The sequence below is a fragment of the Salvelinus fontinalis genome, chromosome 3 (genome assembly GCF_029448725.1).
Source record: "Salvelinus fontinalis isolate EN_2023a chromosome 3, ASM2944872v1, whole genome shotgun sequence".
Classification (NCBI taxonomy): domain Eukaryota; kingdom Metazoa; phylum Chordata; class Actinopteri; order Salmoniformes; family Salmonidae; genus Salvelinus; species Salvelinus fontinalis.
In genome coordinates, this window is record NC_074667.1 from 76,455,383 (window position 1) to 76,477,618 (window position 22,236).

At 41.6% G+C, this 22,236-nt stretch overlaps 2 protein-coding genes across 2 annotated transcripts; one reads left to right on the plus strand and one right to left on the minus strand.

Moving 5' to 3' along the window:
* Positions 1 to 2,475: 2,475 nt before the first annotated feature.
* On the plus strand, positions 2,476 to 11,796 carry aurka (aurora kinase A). The gene is made up of 9 exons (XM_055918069.1): positions 2,476 to 2,839; positions 2,989 to 3,057; positions 8,308 to 8,731; positions 8,815 to 8,854; positions 9,023 to 9,214; positions 9,523 to 9,661; positions 10,229 to 10,377; positions 10,580 to 10,754; positions 11,267 to 11,796. The coding sequence occupies exons 2-9, from the start codon at positions 2,992 to 2,994 to the stop codon at positions 11,444 to 11,446; spliced, it is 1,365 nt and encodes a 454-aa protein (XP_055774044.1). The 5' UTR covers positions 2,476 to 2,839; positions 2,989 to 2,991; the 3' UTR covers positions 11,447 to 11,796.
* A 3,754-nt stretch (positions 11,797 to 15,550) lies between these two features.
* Positions 15,551 to 20,917, minus strand: slc32a1 (solute carrier family 32 member 1). The gene is made up of 2 exons (XM_055918070.1): positions 19,973 to 20,917; positions 15,551 to 18,521 (listed from the first exon to the last, which is right to left on the minus strand). The coding sequence occupies exons 1-2, from the start codon at positions 20,390 to 20,392 to the stop codon at positions 17,334 to 17,336; spliced, it is 1,608 nt and encodes a 535-aa protein (XP_055774045.1). The 5' UTR covers positions 20,393 to 20,917; the 3' UTR covers positions 15,551 to 17,333.
* Positions 20,918 to 22,236: the final 1,319 nt, after the last annotated feature.

The window sequence follows — 22,236 nt, forward strand, 5'->3', positions numbered from 1 at the left end:
AAAGAAAACAGTTGTTCACACAGGTATGTGCTGCCAAACATAGACAACGTTTGAGCAGCCTGGATGCGCAGCTGGGGCATTGTGTCGGGGAGGAAACGGGCGAACTCCGCAGCACCCACTGCCGCATATTTTGCCCTCAGTGCATCATTGCATTGGAGGTCAATCAACTCCATTTGGAGGTTTGGTGGTGAGCTTTCCACGTCAACAGCAAATGGGTTACCGAGCAGTTCCAACCTGCTTTTTTGTGATGATGCTCATTACATGCTCCATTTTCAAGGCTTTACCGCACAACGCTTCCTGGTGTATGATACAATGATAAGCTGTCAGCTCACCTGTCGCGTTTTCCTCTTGCATCTTTTCCCGTATCTTCGCCACCAGTCCGCTCCTGTGTCCACACATCGCAGGTGCTCCGTCGGTTGTCAAACCCACGAGTTTTTCCCAAGGCAGCTCCATCTCATTTACACATCTTGACACCTCTTCATACAAATCATGCCCCGTAGTTGTGCCATGCATAGGACGTAAAGCCAAAAACTCCTCTGTCACGCTTAGGCTGGAGTCCACTCCGCGGATGAAAATTGACAACTGGGCAATGTCAGAAATGTCGGTGCTCTCATCCACAGCCAAGGAATATGCAATGAAATCTTTTCCCTTTTTCACAAGCTGCTCTTTTAGATTGATGGACAACTGGTCTACTCTCTCGGCAATGGTGTTTCTGCTCAGACTCACATTTAAAAAGAGTTGCCTTTTTTCTGGGCAAACTTCGTCACAAACTTTAATCATGCAGTTTTTGATGAAATCCCCCTCCGTAAATGGCCGGGCTGATTTAGCGATCTCTTCTGCCAAAATAAAACTGGCCTTGACAGCAGCCTGGCCTTGTGATTTGGCTTTTTTGAACAGAGCCTGTCGAGATTTGAGGCCTCGTTTTAATTCCTCTGCCTTTTGTAGCCTTTGTTCCATGTCCATATTCTTGTTTTTGTCCGCGTGTTTCGTTTCATAATGTCGTCTCAGATTATACTCTTTCAGTACCGCCACACTTTCTCCACACAGAAGACACACAGGTTTTCCAGCTACCTCCGTGAACATATACTCCGACTCCCACCTTGTTTGAAACCCCCGGTTCTCAGTGTCCACCTTCCGTTTTGCCATTTTTGATGGGTATCTGAAAGTTAATTTTACTGTGATGCTGACGACTGCTGTGCCAATAAATATTGAAATGAAGCAGCCTACTGCTCGGTGCGTCACCGTTGCATTGTGGGAAATGTAGTATTGGTGCGTGTAAAAGATCTGCGGGCTGCCGGCTTGCTGCGGTCTGCGGGCCGGTTCTAATAATAAATCAAGATCATCCCAGGGGCCGTAAAAAACCTTCTCGCGGGCCGGATGTGGCCCGCGGGCCTTGACTCTGACATATGTGCCTTATGCCATAGTTAGTACATCTCAATTGTCAGTAGAACCCACATTTGTCATCCATATGTTTTTTTTAAGGCAGTAAATCAGGCTGAATGAACTGTTTTGCTGCCAGACAAGGCTCCTCTGATAGCCAGGTGTAGCAGGGTTATGGTGTTGGGACATCTTTATGTAGGCCCTAACAGTTTGTGTGCACCGTTATAGTGGAATTAATGTATTGTTTAGTGTTGTGTTGTGTAGTGGCTATGCTGGCATGCATCCCATATTATTTTTTGCAAATAACCGGTTTATCAGTTTAGAGTGCGGCGCATCATCCCATGGTATCCGTGAAGGCTACGCACATCAGAAATATCAATGAAATATTATAGTTCCTACACATAACTTTCTATATTTCCAAAAAATAGTTATTTTATAGGCTGTGTTGCTTACCATGTTGTTGTCATGTTGTGTTGCTACCATACTGTGTTGTCGCGTGTTCGTGCCTTGCTATGTTGTTGTATTAGGTCTCTTTTTATGTAATGTAGTGTTGTGTTGTCTCTTGTCGTGATGTGTGTTTTGTCCGGTATTTATGTTATTTATTTTAATCCCAGCCTTCGTCCCCACAGGATGTATTTTGCGTTTGGTAGGCCGTCATTGTAAATAAGACTTTGTTCTTAACTGACTTGCCTAGTTAAATAAAGGTTAAATAAATTAAAGTAAATAAATAGGCATCAAGCTCATTTCGGTCTTCTAGAACGCAGTCGTAATCTTCCTAGTAGGACTCCACAATAATGAGGTGTTGTGTATGTGGGTGCACATCCGTTTCAGCGTGTTTTGGGAGTCGAGCAAAAGTCGACTCGTACGACTCCAACCACAGGAGTCGGAGTCGACTCCAAAAATCATGGAGTCGTGCACAACTAGTGGTAACAAGTGGAAATCCATCTCATTATTGCCATTGTCACTGAAATTCCCAGATTGCATTTCGAGTAACACGTTATGACCAAACCTGTGTTAGCCAATGGTTATTTGGAAGAGGGTCGCCCGTCAACCAATCACAGGCCTTAGCGTTTTTAAAGGCATTTAAAAGAGGGATGTTTGAAATTAAACAAGACGCAGTTAGCGAGTCAGTGTGTGATTGACTAGAGTGCAATGTGCATTTTAGTTACACGCTAGTTATCCAGATGAAATATTAATATAGCTACTAAACTCGTGGTCTGATAGCAAATATCGAAATACTATCGAGCTAACGTTTGCTAAACGAGGTTTCTTTCGCTTGGAATCGAAATATCTGGTTTGGCTGACTTGCTAGCTAACGTTAACGAGTTGGCTAACCCGTGCATCAGTTTGCAGAACTGAGAGTCGGCTTGCTAGATTGGGGTTTGGTGTCCAATATTCATCAATACACGACGTGAGAGAAGTCACTGCTGGTTTTTGAACCGTCGTAGCTAAGATTTCGGTAAGTTTAGACCCCATAATCAAGTATGAAATATGGATGTTAACGTTAGGCTTACTGAAGCTAGCTAGCTAACGTTAGCTATCAATGTTAGCTAGATTGCTGCTTTTCTTTTGGCTAAATGCGCTAACCACATTTAAATATTTCTACAGAATATGGATGCTGCTAGACTCAAGTTGGCAAAGGACTCGAAGTATCAAAGGCCTGTGTCTGAACACAAGGTCAGTTCTGCATTCTAGTTAACACTGTTCCAACTTTGTCATGGAAATACACAGGATGTAACGTTAGTTAGCTATGAAGACAATCCTAACCCCGTTCGTATCACATGATTCAACTAACTAATAATGGTCCGTGTTGGGTAAGCTACCTTTTGAAAATAACTAACTACAATTTACCAAGAAAGTACCAATTAACTAATTCCAGTGAAGTAAGATGCACTAAATTTACCATTAAGAAAAATCGATGGAACTTAGCTAACGAAAGTTACTTTATACATTATGTAAACATGAATGTGATAACTGACTTTCCTAGTTGAATAAAATGTAAGTTGCTAGTTCACAATCTGACGTCACATCCAAACTACTTCGTGAGAATTTGTTACTAATCTGAAGTGTCATAGACTACAAATTAAAGTAACGGGTCACTTTGGACTCATATTTTAAGTGTAATTTGGCCTATTAAACTAAATGTTTCAAGTGAGAATTAGGCCGGTTTGACGAAATATGAAGGGGATTATTGCCAACTGCACTTTTTTTGTTGCCTTGAAGTAGTGTAGATCAGAAAGCAACACTTGCTATATGGCAAAGTGTTTAGCGTAGGTACGTGTACCAGTAAAGGGGGTTATAGTCAATTGTACGACTGAAATGGGTCTTCTGCATTTAACCCAACCTCTCTGAATTGGAGCCAATCAAAGTTTAGACATTTATGATTTATACAGCCCAAATTTGAAAGAAATAACTTTATCTCATGTGAAATTACTACTTTACTTACAACCTTATGTTTGGTAAAATGAGTACTCGGGGCTGGGCTAAAAGGATACTGGCTGTATTGTTAAAGCCTGTGGGTGTTCCAAAAAGCCCATGTCCATAAATACATTTAAATTTCCAAATGTTGTAGACACATTTCTTATCCAAGATTAACTTCTAAAATTATTAAATTACTGTTCGTTGTGTGAAGTTACTAATAACATGGGTGTCTAATTTTATCCATAGACTTGATTAGTTGATTCTGGTGTTACTGCTTGGTTTGTTCGTAACCCTGCACCCTCACTATCTCTCTGTGGCTAAGACACCATGCACAAATTATTTTTGAAAGCGGGTTCACACTTGCAGTACTGTTAATTAGTTAAATGTGTCTTAAGCCTGCTGTTGTATTGCAAAGGTAGTTGGACCAAAAAACAGAATCACCTGGATGAATGAAGGACAATGTCCTAACCACATGAGTAGTCCAATAGTCAACTTGTCCCTCAATTCCAATTTGTCATCTACTTGTAGGTGTTCTATCCCTGAAATCCTTCAACTGTAATCTTAAAGGCATAACTGTAGCTTGAGTATCTTATTTAAATTAAATCTAAAGAAAATGCATGACTACTTAGCCTCATTGCATATTAGTGATGTCAACACATGATCCCAATGTGTTTCAATGCAAACCGGGCTTAATGGGAGCATACTGGGCAACAATGGATTTATAGAAGAAAAGGTAATAATCTGTAGTTATGCCCCTGAGCAAGGCAGTTAACCCACTGTTCCCTGGGTGCTGATGTTGCTTAAGGCAGCCCCCTGCACCTCTTCAGAGGGGTTGTGTTAATGTGGAAGAAACATTTAAAATGTTAACCATATGCCACTGGTTATGGCTCATTAAAAAGATTCTCTGGTTTGTATATTTTGTTGCAACTAATTCTGAAAGTGGTGCTCACGGAGTGACACAATTTCACCTGGTTAATATTGCCTGCTAACCTGGATTTCTTTTAGCTAAATATGCAGGTTTAAAAATATACTAATGTGTATTGATCATAAATGCATTGATGTTTATGGTTAGGTACACGTTGGAGCAACGACAGTCCTTTTTCACGAATGCGCACTGCATCGATTATATGCAACGCAGGACACGCTAGATAAACTAGTAATATCATCAACCATGTGTAGTTAACTAGTGATTATGATTGTGTATTATAATCAGTTTAATGCTAGCTAGCAACTTACCTTGGCTTCTTACTGCATTCGCGTAACAGACGGGCTCCTCGTGAGGCAGGTGGTTAGAGCGTTGGACTTGTTAACTGTAAGGTTGCAAGATTGAATCGCTGAGCTGACAAGGTAAAAATCTGTCATTCTGCCCCTGAACAAGGCAGTTAACCCACCGTTCCTAGGCGGTCATTGTAAAAATAATTTGTTATTAACTTCTCTGGGATATGTGGGATGCTGATGTCCCACTTGGCCAAAAGCCAGTAAAAATGCAGAGCGCCAAATTCAAATATATTACTATAAAAATCAAACTTTCATTAAATCACACGTGAAAGATACCAAATTAAAGCTACACATTGTTTTGAATCAAGCCAACATGTCTGATTTCAAAAAGGATTTACCGCGAAAGCACACCAAACGATTGTTAGGTCAGTACTAGAGGTCGACCGATTAATCGGAATGATTTCAAGTTTTCACAACAATCGTACATTTTTTATTTTTTATTTTTAAACCTTTCTTTGATCTGTATTTAACTTGGCAAGTCAGTTAACACTTTCTTATTTTCAACGACAGCCTAGGAACAAGGCAGAACGACAGATTTTTAACCTTGTCAGCTCGGGGGATCCAATCTTGCAACCTTACAGTTAACTAGTCCAATGCTCTAACACCTGATTACATTGCACTCCATGAGGAGCCTGCCTGTTAGCGAATGCAGTAATTTGCTAGCTAGCATTAAACTTATCTTATAAAAAACAATCAATTACTGTCATTGCTCCAATGTGTACTTAACCATAAACATCAATGCCTTTCTTAAAATCAATACACAAGTATATATATTTTTTAACCTGCATATTTAGCTAAAAGAAATCCAGGTTGGCAGGCAATATTAACCAGGTGAAATTGTGTCATTTCTCTTGCGTTCATTGCACGCAGAGTCAGGGTATATGCAACAGTTTGGGCCGTCTGGCTCTTTGAGAACTAATTTGTCAGAATTTTACGTAATTATGACAACATTGAATGTTGTGCAATGTAACAGTAATATTTAGACTCATGGGTGCCACCCGTAAGATAAAATACAGAACGGAATAAACGTTTTTGTTTTCGAGGTGATAGTTTCCGGATTAGTCAAAAGGTATATGGTTTAGAGAAATAGTCGACGCGTTATAATTCGTGTATTAGCTTGCTGCTGAATTTGAATGGGGTTCCTTCGTTATTTTACCGTTCATGTCTTCCATAGAGAATGTCTTGATCTACTTCAAATGAGGTCTGTGTTTCGTGCAGGCTTAAACCGCCTCGACGTTTTGATACCTTATCCTAGTGAGATTTACACGGGTAACGTTTGTCAAAATCTTCATAAATCCGCTCTACATTTTTTTTCTCCTTCTCTTATATTTAGTGAATATTGATCAGAGTTACCTTGTCCTATGGATATCTACACAGGTGATGTAAACCTGCACGAAACAAAGACCTTATTTTAAGTGAATCTAAAAAATATTTTATGGAATAGGTGAAGCAACCGCTTTGCAGATTTTGCTAGGTGTCATGGGAGCTATGACTCCCACTTTGGTTGTCAATTCTTACCATGCCCATTATTAAAATAGCATTTCCTGCATATAGAAATTATTAAAGTTTTTGTTTTCAACATTCATCACAGGTAACTTAAACTCTTTTTTTATTCAAACAGTTGAGAGTATTTGTCTCTTAAGCAGACTCTTCAGTATCATTGTCACTTCAGAGCTGTGTATTATATATATATATTTTTAAATAAATCAGCCAATTAATCGATCAGGTTTTTGTCCTCCAATAATCGGCATCAGCATTAAAATCATAATCGGTTGACCTCTAGTCAGTACATAGCCACAGAAACACAGCCATTTTCCCAGTAAAAGATAGTAGTAACAAGAACCAGAAATTTAGATAAAATTAATCACTAACCTTTGATTATCTTCAGCAGATGACACACATAGGACATCAAGTTACACAATACATATATGTTTTGTTCGATAATGTGCATATTTATATCCAAGAATCTCAGTTTACATTGGCGCCATGTTCAGAAATGCCTCAAATATCTGGAGAAATTGCAGAGTGCCACATCAAATAACAGATACTCATCATAAACTTTGAAAGATACATGTTTTACATATAATTAAAGATACACTTGTTAATGCAACCGCTGTCAGATTTCAAAAACTTTACGGAAAAAGCAAACCATGCAATCTGAGACGGCGCTCAGATAGAAACAACATTTCTCCGCCATGTTGGAGTCAACAGAAATACAAAATTACGTCATAAATATTCCTTTACATTTGATCTTCATCAGAATGCACTCCCGGGAATCCAAGTTCGATAATGTTCATTATTTATGTCCAAGTAGCTACTATTGTTAGCACGTATAGTACACATATCCAAATGCTCACGCAGATCCAGTCGGACAAACTTCAAAAAGTTATATTACAGGTCGAATAAAATTGTCAAACTAAGTAGAGAATCAATCTTTAGGATGTTATCATAAATATTCAATAGCGTTCCAACCGGATAATTCCTTTGTCTATAGAAGTAATGGAATGCAAGTCGATATCATGTGGAATGTGCGTGACCAGGAACTGGCTCTCTGCCAGATCGCTGACTAAACCAGCTTCCATCCGGCCCCACATCACAGTAGAAGCTTCATTCAACGTTCTACAGACTGTTGACATCTAGTGAAAGTCGTAGGAAGTGCAAACAGATCCATATCCCACTGGGATTTCAATAGGCGATGGGTTAAATCGACCAGCCTCAGAATTCTCACTTCCTGTTTGGGTTTTCTCCGGTTTTTGCCTGCCATAAGTTCTGTTATCCAATAGTAATAGTAATATGCCTATATTAGCATCTGGGACAGAGTATGAGGCAGTTCACTTTGGGCAGGCTATTCATATAAAGTGAAAATGCTACCCTCTATCCTAGTGAAGTTAACAGACTTGCCTAGTTAAATAAAATAAATATGCAACATGTAGTTGAAATGCGATTTAGTTCACTACTCAGTTCAACTTGCTACGTGCTGTGGATGGCCTTGTATAAAAGCCTGCATGTCCTGTGGGACTCAATGGCCAGGCTACATTAACACTGCTGTAACTAAAGAAACAGGAAACTGTCATCCTCCTAAATAGGACGAGTCATGGCTTGACCCAAACCATTGACTGCAATATCTAGCATGCAACTAACTACTATTTGGTTGCTTAAAGCAGTGTGCTGATATCTTTTTGTGTCTTGCCTTAATAGTACTCGTGACTTCCCTCCCCATATGTTTAGCTTACAAGTGATGGGCCGAAGCGTGTTCCCGTGTCCCAGTCGTCCAGTGGTCACAAACCTGTGGCCTACGCCACACCAGCCCAGCGCGTTCTAGGGCCGTCAAATGGGCCGCAGCGTATCCAGCGATCCATGACCCAGAAGCCGGAGACCACAGTCCCACACACCAAGACCAGACAACAGCAAGCTGGTTATCAGAATGTGAATCCTGTTCAACCCCAGCCTAAACCGCAGTCTCAAATACAGAGCCTCAAATCTGTTAAAGGGCCACCTCAAACCCAGACCCCCAAACCCGTCCAGACCCCCAGCCAGTCAAAGGTTCTGACCCTAACCCAGAGCCAGCCAAAGACCCACACCAATGCTTCAACTCCTGCAAGTTCTGAGCCAGCCAGAGCCACTGAACAATCCAAGCAGGAAAAGCCACAAAGTAAGACCCAAAACGTTTTGTAATGGTCAGATTGGATGGTTGGTATTCCTTGGTCCACTCTTACAATTGTTTTGTTTGTTCAGATAAACCTACCAAGAGTGAATCCTCAACTGCTTCTTCAAAGTAAGTGCAGGTGGTTGACTGAACGTTGAATCTGACCTCATCAGACCAGATGCTGTGATTCTGTTCCAATGTCACTGCCGTAGAATGGTTACGATACACTTCTGCCTCGTTACTGTGACGGTAATGGTTTCTATGGCGTAACCGACTTGGCTGATCTTCCTATTGTAGGAAACGCTGGGCCCTGGAGAACTTTGACATCGGTCGTCCCTTAGGGAAGGGTAAGTTTGGCAACGTGTACCTGGCCAGGGAGCGCCAGACCATGTTCATCCTGGCCCTCAAGGTGCTCTTCAAGAAGCAGCTGGAGAAGGCCGGGGTGGAGCACCAGCTACGGCGGGAAGTGGAGATCCAGTCTCACCTCAGGTGGGTGCTGATCATGCCGTCCTAGCTGACATTCAGATGGACTGACTGGTGCCACGTCTGTTTAGTGCTTTAGTCAACTTCTGTTGGGGCATAACAAGGAACAGTCAAACTAATAACGCTCTTCAACAATTGAGTTGTACAGTAGTCAGTACTACAGACACAAGGCACTGAGTGGTTGTCTAGTAGGATCAAATATTTTCTGTCTACCAGGCTAGTCCTAGTATCATCCCCTGTGGATGAGTAACACATCAGCCTTATTGTTAAACATGACATTAATGCACCGATTTAATTCAGCTTTTCTCTCACAGGCACCCCAATATCCTGCGTCTTTATGGTTACTTTCATGACACGGCTCGTGTTTACCTCATCCTGGAGTTTGCTCCTAAAGGGGAACTGTACAGTGAGCTGCAACGATGCGGAAGCTTTGATGAACAAAGGAGTGCCACGGTAAGAGGAATTTGTATACTTTTGAAAAAGAATTTACTTTGAGAGTAGTTTAACATGGCCCGTGACTATCGTTTGTGGAATTATTTGAAGTGTGTCCTGCGATAGGCATAACGGCAACCACAAACATGGCACCAGTAATGCCAAAACTGAACTATGACCTTTGAACGGTTTAGGCTAGACATGGGCAGTTTCCTGCACAATGATTCTGCCGTTAAGATCTGCAGCCACAGCTGGTCTGTTTGTCTGTAGGACACTCGGACTGAGTTGCAGCGATCTAAATATCAAGATGAACTTAAGTGTCTCTGCTTTCCTGAGCATTCCACTACCGTGACACTTTTTAATCACTTCAAAGCCTACAATCATTTGAATTCAAAATAGTCAGGACTGGATTTGCCAGGTCTTTGTAGTCCTAAATGCCCTTAAAATATTTTTCTGGTTATATTATCAAAAATAAGTTATATGAAACTTCTTAAATCACGTGCTGAGGCTGCCGTTCCTAAATCTTCCTCGTGCGGCTCAGATGTTTGGACACCCTCGGCCTAAATTGAAACCATTCTGTTTCTCCAGTACATCATGGAGCTGGCCGATGCCCTGAACTACTGCCACTCTAAGAAAGTCATCCACCGGGACATCAAGCCTGAGAACCTGCTGCTGGGTGCCAACGGGGAGCTGAAGATAGCAGACTTTGGCTGGTCGGTGCATACGCCCTCCTCAAGGTAACCCCTCCATCCATCACCTTTGTTGGAAGTTTATTCGCAACTTGAGATTGTGCCTGGACGTTAATGTGAAATAAGTTTGCTTTCTGCAGCCGGAAGCATTGTCATGTGGAATAGGGAAGTTGTTACTTTTCCATCTGCTACATTCCTGATGTTTCACCTCACTGAATATACCCTTGATGCTCTTCCACCCTCTGTCCAGGAGGTCGACTCTGTGTGGCACTCTGGACTACCTGCCTCCAGAGATGATTGAGGGCAGAACCCATGATGAGAAGGTGGATCTGTGGAGCCTGGGGGTGCTCTGCTATGAGTTCCTTGTGGGACGCCCTCCATTTGAGACCAAGAACAATGAGGACACCTATCGCAAGATCTCACGGGTCAGAACTGACTAAAGTTATTTTATGTGGAGCTGTTGGTGTTTCTTTACAATTGGGATAGAAAACAATATTTAACGGCAGCAAGACACGTTGATTCAGCTTTGCGCCTATTGGTTTACGTTTAGATCAAATTGTATTTGTCACATGCTTTGTAAACAACCGGTGTAGACTTATGGTGAAATGCATACTTTAAACCATGCTTAGATAACGTCATCTGGTGCCCAGTTGGTAAGAGCTTAGAGCTGGCTGTGAATTGGTCTCTTATTTAGCTGTTTGGTATTGGTTGACAGGAAAGTCCATTTATTAATGCCTTCACTATCGATTCAACTTGAATAGTTTTATAAAAATGTGGAATGTTCTTTCACCCAGTTTAAAACGCGGTGCTGACAACACAGTAGTGTTTTTCCTGCACGGATTATGTCGACTATGTATTGGTAGATGTTTAGGATTAAACTGAACAGGTTTATGTTATATACCTGGAACACAACTCTGAATCCACCTCCTTCTTGCAGGTGGAGTTCACTTATCCGGTTCACGTTGGCGCCGGCAGCAGAGACCTAATAGACAAACTGCTGAAGCACAACCCCCTCCACAGGCTCCCTATCCAGGGTGTCCTGACCCATCCCTGGGTGGTGGAGAAATCTACCAAGACGCCCACTGCCATGTCTCACAGCCCAGAGCAAAACAAATGAGGACCGTTGCATGGTGTTTCAGAAATCCTGGTTGGAAGTTTCCCACCACCTACACAGTACTGTGGCCACGGTCGTGTTCATTAAGGCGTGTAACAAAAGTCATCATTCTTGGACTGCTTCAGTCGTTAGTTTGCTGTCTAATGAACATGACACATGCTTGACTTCACTGCTATGGATAACTTGGCTTTCTTCTTGAATGTGTTGTCATCTGGTGTCTTGATGCCCTTCTGTAATTTCGGCTGCCTTTTCTATGGCATTTTATCTTTGTAAATATTTTACAGTTTTGTTAGTAAAATTATGAGAATTTTGTGGTATTCACTGTCATTACTTGAATAAATATGTTGGCTTGACATGTTGTTGCAGTGTTCATGAGGGATAGGAAGTTACAATGCCAAACTTGCAATGGTGCGTCATTCAAATCTGTTTTACTTTGAGCTAGCCTAATATCTAATGCACATGTTATATGGAAAACTACAGTACATTTAAGTTTACTTTGTTCAAATCATTCAGGTACAGTAGCCAGAACCCTTTTCACTGGTAATGGCAACGCCCTTGAGTGCCACTAGATGGCGTACCACTCATTCTCATGAAGCAGCCATATATCAACATTTTGACTCATCCGGAGAAATAAAGAATTTGCTCTAAATTAAAATTTTCTTGTGACTACTTGGTCTGTACGTTACATTCACTTAATTCCAATATCATTTGAATATACTATGGAATGTGTTGATATCACAAGTTTACTGGAGAACTGAGACGAAGTAGAGACTCTGGACAGGGTGGATATTCGTATAATAAAAAGCAGTTTTATTCAGAGGTAAAGATATCTGATAAAAGCGTGCACGGACTCGTTCATTCAGCTCGTAAGGAATCTGCAGACAGCCCAGATAACAGAGTGCATAGACATTTTATACAGCACAGAGTAGGTTGAGTCTGGTAGATCTGGTCTTCTGGTTGGTCCTGATGAGTTGGGCGAGGTCCACTTCAGGCTAATATCACTGTCCCATTGGCTCTAAGTGGAGTTCTTTGTCTACAGAAATGTTCAGTTAAAACAGGTGTGTGCGTAGATGTTCCTATTTTGACAATCTGTGTGTCTCTGAAATGTTCAGCTAAAACAGATTTTGTGTGTGCGTAGATGTTCCTGTCTTAATCAGTGTTTATGAAAGGTTTACGTCAGCCCTCTGTCCTTGGGTGTGTGTGTGTCTCAGTATCTCGTGAAATGCAGACCCAAGCACCATTTTGATCAAGGCCTTTCCTGCCTTATCAGTGTTTATGAAAGGTCTGTGCCAGCCCTCTGTCCTTGGGTGTGTGTGGGTCTCAGTATCTGCTTATGAGTTTGTGAGAAACCCTGTTTTGAAAGAAGTTAGTTATAACAACGTAATAGCAATATGCTTGTGTTATTTTAAATGGTATTTATTACAAATGCAACCCTCTGTTTAATCACAAAGGCGTGATTCCATAGTTGGCTATATTCTAATTATAGCTCGATGGTAAGGGACGCAATTAATCATACCCTGTGCAATCATACCCTGTGCCTCGTCGCTGTACTATACCTCTACGTTCAGGTGTCAGTGTCGTTAAACGCAAGTGCTGAATGAGCAGCCATTTTAACACTCCAGTTGGTTGAGCGTTTGCGTCACGAATTTAGTTTGGCACTGGTCCGATATTCAGTTATGCCGTTAATGATTTTTGATTTCCTTGTACCTGGGGACGATCAACCATACCGCCACTGATGTGATTTTGAAAAGGCAACTAAGCGAAGTCTAAATGTAACTAAATTGCTATAGTAATTTCTGTGAATAAAATATCAACTCTCAGCTCAAATACTTTCATATTAGTGTGTACACCCCTTCAAATGAGTGGAATCAGCTATTTTGGCTACAGCCATCGCTGACATCGCTATTTAACCTTTAACTAGGCATGTCGGTTAAGAATAAATTATTTTCAATGACGGCCTAGGAACAGTGGGTTAACTGCCTTGTTCAGGGGAAGAGCAGATTTTTACCTTGTCTGCTCAGGGATTTGATCTTGTAACCTTTCGGTTACTAGTCCAGCGCTCTAACCACTAGGCTACCCTGCCGCCCCAAAGTCAAGCACACAGCCATGCAATCTCCATAGACAAACATTGGCAGTAGAATGGCCTTGCAGAAGAGCTGTGACTTTCAACATGGCACCATCATTGAATGCCACCTTTCCAACAAGTCAGTTGGTCAGATTTCTGCTCTGCTAGCGCTGCCCCGGTCAACTGTAAGTGCTCTTAATGTGAAGTGGAAACATCTAGACGCAACAAAGGCTCAGCCATGAAGTGGTAGGCCACACTAGCTCACAGAATGGGACCACTGAGTGCTATAGTGTGTAAAAATTGTCTGTCCACGGTTGCAACACTTGAGTTTCAAACTGCCTCTGGAAGCAACATCACAAGAACTGTTTGTCGGGAGCTTCATGGAATGGGTTTCCATGGCCGAGGAGCCGCACGCACACAAGCCAAAGATCAAAATGACAAGTGTCAGCTGGAGTGGTGTAAAGCTCGGTGCCATTGGACTCTGGAGCAGTAGAAACGCGTCCGGAGTGATGAATCACGCTTCACCATCTGGCAGTCTGATGGACGAATCTGGGTTTGACTGATGCCGGGAGAACTCTACCTGCCTGAATGCATAGTGCCAACAAGTTTGGTGGATGAGGAATAATGGTCTAGGGCTGTGGATCTGGCCCCTTAGTTCCAGTGAAGAGAAATCTTAAGGCTACAGCATACAATGAGAACTAGACGATTCTGTGGCAACAGTTTGGGGAAGGCCCTTTCCTGTTTCAGCATGCCAATGTCCCCAAGCACTAAGTGAGGTCCATACAGAAATGGTTAGTTGAGATTGGTGTGGAAGAACTTGACTGGCCTGTACATAGCCCTGACCTGAACCCCATCTAATGCCTTTGTGATGAATTAGGACGTCGACTGTGAGCCAGGCCTAATCGCCCAACATCAGTGCCCGACCTCACTAATGCTCTTGTGGCTGAATGGAAGAAAGTCCCTGCAGCAATGTTCCAACATCTAGCGGAAAGCCTTCCCAGAAGAGTGGAGGCTGTTATAGCAGGAAAGGGAGAACAACTCCATATTAATGCCCATGATATTAGAATGAGATGTTCGATGAGCAGGTGTCCACATACTTTTGGTCGTGTAGTGTAGTCAGACAGCAACGCCTCTTTTCGTCTCATCTTTTCCATGTTCTAATCTCATCCTCTTTAGTAGCCTACTTTCAGCTGTAGAGCGTGCAGATTGGGCTGAGGTAGTCAGAGCTACTGTAAACCTCTGTCAATGCCCATGTATGCATTTACATCAACAGATTGTAAACCTTATGGAGGTGGACTGTGTACGATGTGCAGGTCCTCCCAAATAGGCCTGCGGTCCAGATGCAATTTTTTTTTTAACATGCATTCCACATGTTCGATGAACAGGCAGGCCTATCTGCTTGTGCCCCACAGCAAAAATCTGGAAAATAGCATACCGTCTGTTATAACTTCATTCCGCTAAATTTATACAAGCATGATGAACCAAAGTGGACTAGGCCTGTAAACTGCACATAACCTTAAACTATTAACCTTTAGGCTACCGTTTTCTTTATTCTATATAGCGTTTTAGATATACAGGGCTAGGCTATTCCAAGCAATAGCAAAAGCTACTGTCATTATAGACAATTACTGGCTAAAATGTACCATTAATCGAAGCAAACCGTAAAAATTATGACACGTGACTTGTGCACCTGCATTCACTGTTGGCAGTGCTCACTTGGACCTCTTTCTCTCTCTCTCTCGCGCGCGCTTAAAAACAACACATATTTAATTAACTGAAACATTACCTTTTTGGTCTTGAATGTAATTACATACTTCCTGTAATTCAGAGTGGCTATTACACAGGAATAACACTCATAAAACGTTCATCATTAAACAAAACCATGCATGTATTTTTTATTATTAATCGTATATATGAAAAAAAATCTCAAAGTATTCTTCAACATTTTTTTTACATATTTTATTCTATTTATAGAGAAAAAAAATACATGTTTCTCACGGTTTTCGTTTTCATCACATAAAACCACACACATGTATACAATATAATTTCACTTATTTCTTTATTCTTTAATATTCATTTTCACGATATATGATAACGATTTATGAGATATAGGCTACATTCCATCTTTTTGAAACCACAATAACACTACACATACGGTTTGATAACATTTCCACATGACCCGTTGGATTGCACAGAATGAAAAATGTCTTTATGCACATGTTCTTCTTTGTATGATGTCTTCATATTTGTATGATTCAGACACTTGATTCCGGACCTCGAATTATTCAAATTAATATCGCATGAATAGTTTACAATTAAAATGCATAATGTGAAACAGGGGATAACTTCAAATTGAGAGTGACAGATTTCCATGTGGGTTGGCTGTTCTTACTGACGCGACAGTATTTTCCTCTGTCTAGGGCGAATATGGGTCAAATGACTGGAACTTGTGGTCCTAAAACGCCGTCCTCCGACCGCTAACGACAGAGTTTTTTTTACTTCAAGGGCATTTGCAGTTTTTTTTCTCACAATTTCATGTGCGACAGGTATGTGTAAGCCTAACGATATGTTGTAGGCTAATGGTTATTCATTCAAATATCCAAAACACGTCTTTCCTTATTCTGGTTATAACCGATTTCTTTTCCACCTTCCAATTCCAGAATGATTTTCTTATCTGTCTCAATATCATACATTCAATGCATAGTTAAAGTAGCTGTGTATGTAATTAGACCACTATAGTCATACTGTTTCCATTATAGCGCTTGGAGAGAACAATTACTTCTCAATAAAGATATTTGGGATATTCCTAGTATTCAGTAACACATTATATGGGCATCATCCATGATATGTATAGGTGTAGGCCGTCATTGTAAATAACAGTTTGTTATTAACTGGCTTGCCTTGTTAAATAAAGGTTAAATAAATTTAAAAAATGTATTCTATTTATTCTGTCTTGGTGATATACTTTATTGCCATTATATTAGTTGTCATCATGATAGGTCCACATTACAATATTTGAAATATTGCAAATAATTTAGAAGAGGAAAATGGCATCATATCAAAACGCACAACTTCGTTTATACTATTTAGTCACATTATGCCGTTGAATTGTCAAAGTCCACAACCACACGCACTCCTATAATAAAAGCTCCTGGAAAGAACCAACAAGGGTTGGTTGGCACCCCTAAAGGTTCTATATACCACCCTTTTGTGGGGTTCTTTGATCAGAACCCCCGGGGGTTCTTCTCCACTGAACCAAACGTTTTTCAATATAGAACCCTTGGGTTCCATATAGGGTTCTAGATCAACGTTGGTTCTATATAGAACCTTCAGTTGTGCCATACATGAAGCAAGCATAGAACCCTTTTTGGTTCTCTCCAGAAGCTTTTTTTCTAAGAATGTAAACTTGAATGTCAAATGAAATGGCTCTCCAGGTGGCACGTGACCTCCATAGAGACATGAAAAGACGCATTGCTCATTTAGCAATTTTGTTTAGGTCGATTGAACTATTGTAAACCTTCACTCCACTGAAACATATGGATATTCATTTAGTCATATTTAGGCTATACATTACAAGTTGAATTGTCCATATCGTGTGTCATGTTTTGTGACTTTTGTGTCTCTCACTCTCCGCAAGCGCACGCGTGTGTGTCAATGCAAGGGTGTAATGAGCACGCGCAAATGTGTGCGTGCACTGCATTTTGTGCGCGCATTTATTTCGCATGAATTGTGTAAGCATGGGCTGACTGCGCTCAGTGGTGATTTCAGTTATTCACTTTAAGATGTATGTGCAGTAACATCTATATCCAGCAGACTGTGGCTTGGCTAATCTTCTATGCCATATTTATAAGCTTCTATGAGTCCTTCCATTGAGTGGATGAAACCGGAGATAGCGCATATGCCTCCTATTACAAATATAGCGACATCAAAGAATACGTGGTGCCATAGCAGCTTTCTCCATAGCAGCTTGAGGTGGAAGAGGCTGGGGAGCAGAAAGCACAGCCCTGCGCCCGTCAGGCTGCCGGTAAGACCCATGAGAAGGGCAAAATGCGGTACATAAATGGCCATGAGCAACGTGAACACCACAAGACTGCATCTGAGAGAGAGGCCCCACGCTTTCAGGCGTCCATCGCCCCCGTAGCAATTTGGGAACCACGTGCGTTCTTGTTCATTAAAAAATGATTTCTCCAAAACCTCGACTGCAGCGAAGAATGGCAATGGGTATGACAGTAAGGCTTTGGACACTAAGAATAGGTTTACGACAGCCCGGATGGTTGACGGCAGGTTGTCGGTGATGACCTCCTTGGTGGCATCCGCCCAAGTCAGGTAGGCCACGAGGGCGAACAGGCCTTTGAGGACACACGCGGCGATGTGGGTCCAGTTCATCATGCAGTGGAACTCGCTGGGCTTCTGCATGTTCCCCTCGAGCGACGGAAGGAAAATCTGAGAGGTGTAACTGAACACAATGATTCCAATAGAAATTGGGAACTTCTTTACATCGATGTAGAATTTGACTTTGTCCCAGGCCCAGTCACGCGCCCTGGAGAGGCAGTAGGCAATTACCAGGATGTTGATGACGAAGTGCGCGATAGTGCACAGCAAGCTGAATTTTGAGACGGATTTGAGGTTTTTGAGGAAGGCGCAGGGTAGCAGGGCGACGGTGGCCACTATGGCCCAGGACTTCTGAGAGATAGGAAGCGTGGGGAAGCTGTTGTACATCAGGTTACCGCTCACAACTACGTACAGGATACACGTCATTACCAGCTCAATGATCTGGGCTACATTCACGATATGACCACCTAAAGATGGAAACCTCGGCTGACAACACGCGTTGGCTATGTCCACGTATGTGTCCCTCACACGCACCAGTTGACCGTCTTCGTCCTCCTCATACAGGCAGGCGATGAGGATTTTCCCCGTGTAGCAACATACCACGGCGGCGAAAATAATGAGAAACAGTCCGAGGTAGCCCCCGTGGAGAATGGCGTATGGTAAACCCAGAACGAACATCCCCTGAAAACACAAAAATACACAATATGGAGATGGATTGGCCTATGGGAACAACGCATAACCAGTCCACAATATAGGAAATCCAATACAATAGGCTATATCAAATGTGGGTTTTGCTTGGTAATAACTAATGCGTTGTAATAAAGCCTAAACATATGCTATATATACATGACAGTATAGCTTAAAGCTACGTGTTTGTAGCATTCAATGGTTGACATGGGTATGGACATAATAAACACAAAATGGGTTGGCCAATTCCAGATTATAATATATATTTGTGTAGTATTTGTTGATCATAACGTCATGCATTATAAGTATTATAATATATTCTATGTGTAACATGATTCAATGGGGGATGTAATGCATGTGTTCTGGTGGGGATTCCATTTCGCTGTGAGCGTGCCCATTCCAGCTAATTGTGTTAACGTCATTAAGGGGTTCTAAAGGAGACACGTCTTGACGTAATGGTGACTGCCATGACGATGACTATAGCCGGAATAACGTATGATGGGACGGCGCTTGGCTTGGGGACTTTTTTGCCTCATTTCAGTATTTAATAGGATCAACCATAAGCTCTTTGTGGGATCTAAACAGGAACAAAGCAACACATCATACGAAATACTGTCGAGTAAATGTTAACATTTAAACGGTCAATTACATGGTTGTAGGTGATGGACACGCGTAATGTAATGGTCAAGTGCGTTATAAAATGGCTATAACGTATCGGAAAGACTATCGAGAAAAGCACAGAGCCGCATAGATTAGGCTATATCTTAATGACCTTGATGAGATGGTTATCTAGAAGGTCACCTGTCGATCTGAAGGGGAGATCCTTTTAAATAGTAGAGCTGCTACTTGAATGCGCGCCGGATCGAGAGAGCCAAGCTCGTGCGTAAAACCGAATCAATGGATCCAGTACGTCATTTTCTTTTGTCAAATGAAAGTCTATGGGTCTCCTCCATGGAATTAGACTATTTCAGTATATTTCATCATTATTCTCTAGGCTGTGTGTATGGCTTCATATAATGAAATACAACAAAACATTACGTTTCACGCCCAGCGGTTATCTTCTTATTCGAACACCCACGCTCATTATGATCCTATCCAAATCACATAAATGATCGATGTGTTCAAATAGCCCAATTCATCTCTAAATCCTACATCAAAACGAAATATCCTGTCAGATGGGCTCGTTCTTCTTCTTTATTTTTCATAAGGAACCCTTGGTAGTCTAATTGGTTGTCTATATCGACTGCCGTAACCCATCTCCATGTGCCGTTTTCAAGTATTCATTTCATGGTTGTAATCTGTTTGAAGGAAAAGCTATGTATATTTCTTTACTTTTGGCTGTGGCAGGTAACACGACAAAATGAATGAATGAAGGAGTGAATGAGGGGAAGAGGACACTAGCAAAACCTATGAAGTTTCATCTGGTTATCTGAATGCGTGTTTACCTGAATTGCATTGGTGACGTTCCAGCCCGCTTCCCAAGCGGTGATTTTTGGTGATTTTTCTTCTTCGCCCAGACCTGAGGCTTTAGAACCGGAGGGCGGGGGTCCGGTGCCATCTCTCTGGTAGTGACTGTCCCCAGTCGCCATTCCGTCTTCTCCTACAGCCATCCCACCCTCTCCACTCCCTTCTCCAGCGTCTCCACCACTCATTTCATCCGATTTCATGATGTCCATCTGCAGTCCTTGCCGGTGATCGTAATCCAAATCATCGCATGCGGCGAAGCCCAGTCCCTCCTCGTCTGTGGCGGCCTGGAAGCCCATCCTGGCCATCATCCCGCTCACCTTCGCAGTGGATTTATTCGACATGGAAGTTGCCGCATTTGACAGTTTATTTTGAAACTTGCTTCGAATTAAATGTGCCATTGTGTCTTCCTCTGTCTGGTTTACCTAGTCGGTGACGTTTTTTCCCCTAATTCAAATACAATAAATTGTCAACAACTTTAGTTTGCAGATATGTTTCTGTACATTAATAAAACGAGGCTATGGTACAAACGGTGGTTTTATAAAGCCCTGATGGATGTTCAGTTGCTATCTCCACTTCTTGATCATCCCCAGGTTCATGTCACCTTCAGACGTCGGCGCTCCGTCTCTGCATCTTGTTAACGCACTCTCTTCTTTAGCTCGACGAAAACGTCCGATCGTGATACACAATTTTTCTGAATGAAACCAATTTATTACGCAGAGGATTACGATAAATTGCGCGTTGCAATTTCTACTATTTAGTTGGTTTATTGACAATAACGGTTGCAGCAGCGCTTCCACAGTTGGTTTTCCTTGGTCGTTACCGATGCCAATGCGGTACGCTTGAGCCTGGGGGTGGTAAAGAGGAGGCACGTGTCATCATCAGCCTGCCAATGCAAGGACTCTGCTTCTTGAAACACGTCTCCAGCCCCCAGCGGGCGCAGCCACCCCATAGAAGAAAACGGGAGCTATTTGCTGCATTTCTAGGGGAGGTGCTTACGGTACCCCGACCCATCCCTACCCCCATATTCTACAAAACTTCATTCTAACGTCCAATGGCATTCTGGGGACTTGGACTAAATAACTTTACGTGTGGTCTATAAAAGGAGCTAGGCGGGAACTGAAGGGAGAAACCATCCACTCTTTGGACCTAGTTATGTCACTTTCAGACTAGAATTTGACCACCTTTTGTTATGACCATTGAGTTTCATTTTGAACGACAAGAGGACGTGCGTGTCATTAGTGGCAAAGATAGTTGGATGTGCCTACTGGAATTAAATGGATCGAATTTCAAATGTTTTTTCGTTTATTCGTGAAGAAAATGCTTATTTTCTTGTTTCGTCAATCAAAATAGGCTGTCAATGGTAAGGTGAACGTTAATTCCATGTAGCCAATAGAGAAAGAAAAACGTTTTTTTTTGCTGCTGATTTAAAGGCTGCTTTATTTCTAAGGCATGCATTTTATGCACCAGAACATCTTATTTGTTAGAACACTCTTTTTTAATAACCCGACCTTATATCTAAATAGAAAAAATATATATCCTTGGTTTTGTTTCTACAACGCAGCCAGTAATACATTTCGAAATGAGGATAAAAATGCTGTATTTTCAGGTTAAATGCACTGGCCATAGCACGTTTTATTGTGTCTGCAACGAACCTTCTCGAGATAATATTTTGGATGAAGCTTTCACCTTAATGTGTTTTTTTAATTCAACCGTTGATTGAGAGAACTATAGCTTTTAATAGCAAACTATTTTTGGAGATCGATATGAGTTGTGAGTTTAAAACAAGAGGCCCAGATATGGGATCATCTCCAGAAAATGTTTATTGCTATGCGTGGATATGGATTTTCATTTTCACTATAAATACTAAATACAAATATTTACTCTTGCATGCAGCACGAGTCAAAAACGTTTTGATTGTTTTACTAAAACAATTTAATTCTCAAATAGCCTAACACAACTATTTAATTATAATAAATACCAATAGGAAGGCCTAGTTTGTAATAATAATAACGTATCATTAACTATCAATAAATAATAATTGTTCGAAGTTAATTTAAAAGTTGACAAATAATAATAAGCTCTTCTGCCCGTGCTAACCCATGCAGTGTGCAAAGGACGCAGCAGAAGCCTCAAAATAGGAGCGAGCTAGAAGTTTACATTTTTTACTACAGCAAGTCCCCCCAACAGCTTTTTCTTCCTCATGTCACTGATCTTTTGCGTGTGCGGCTTTCCAGTGTTTCGC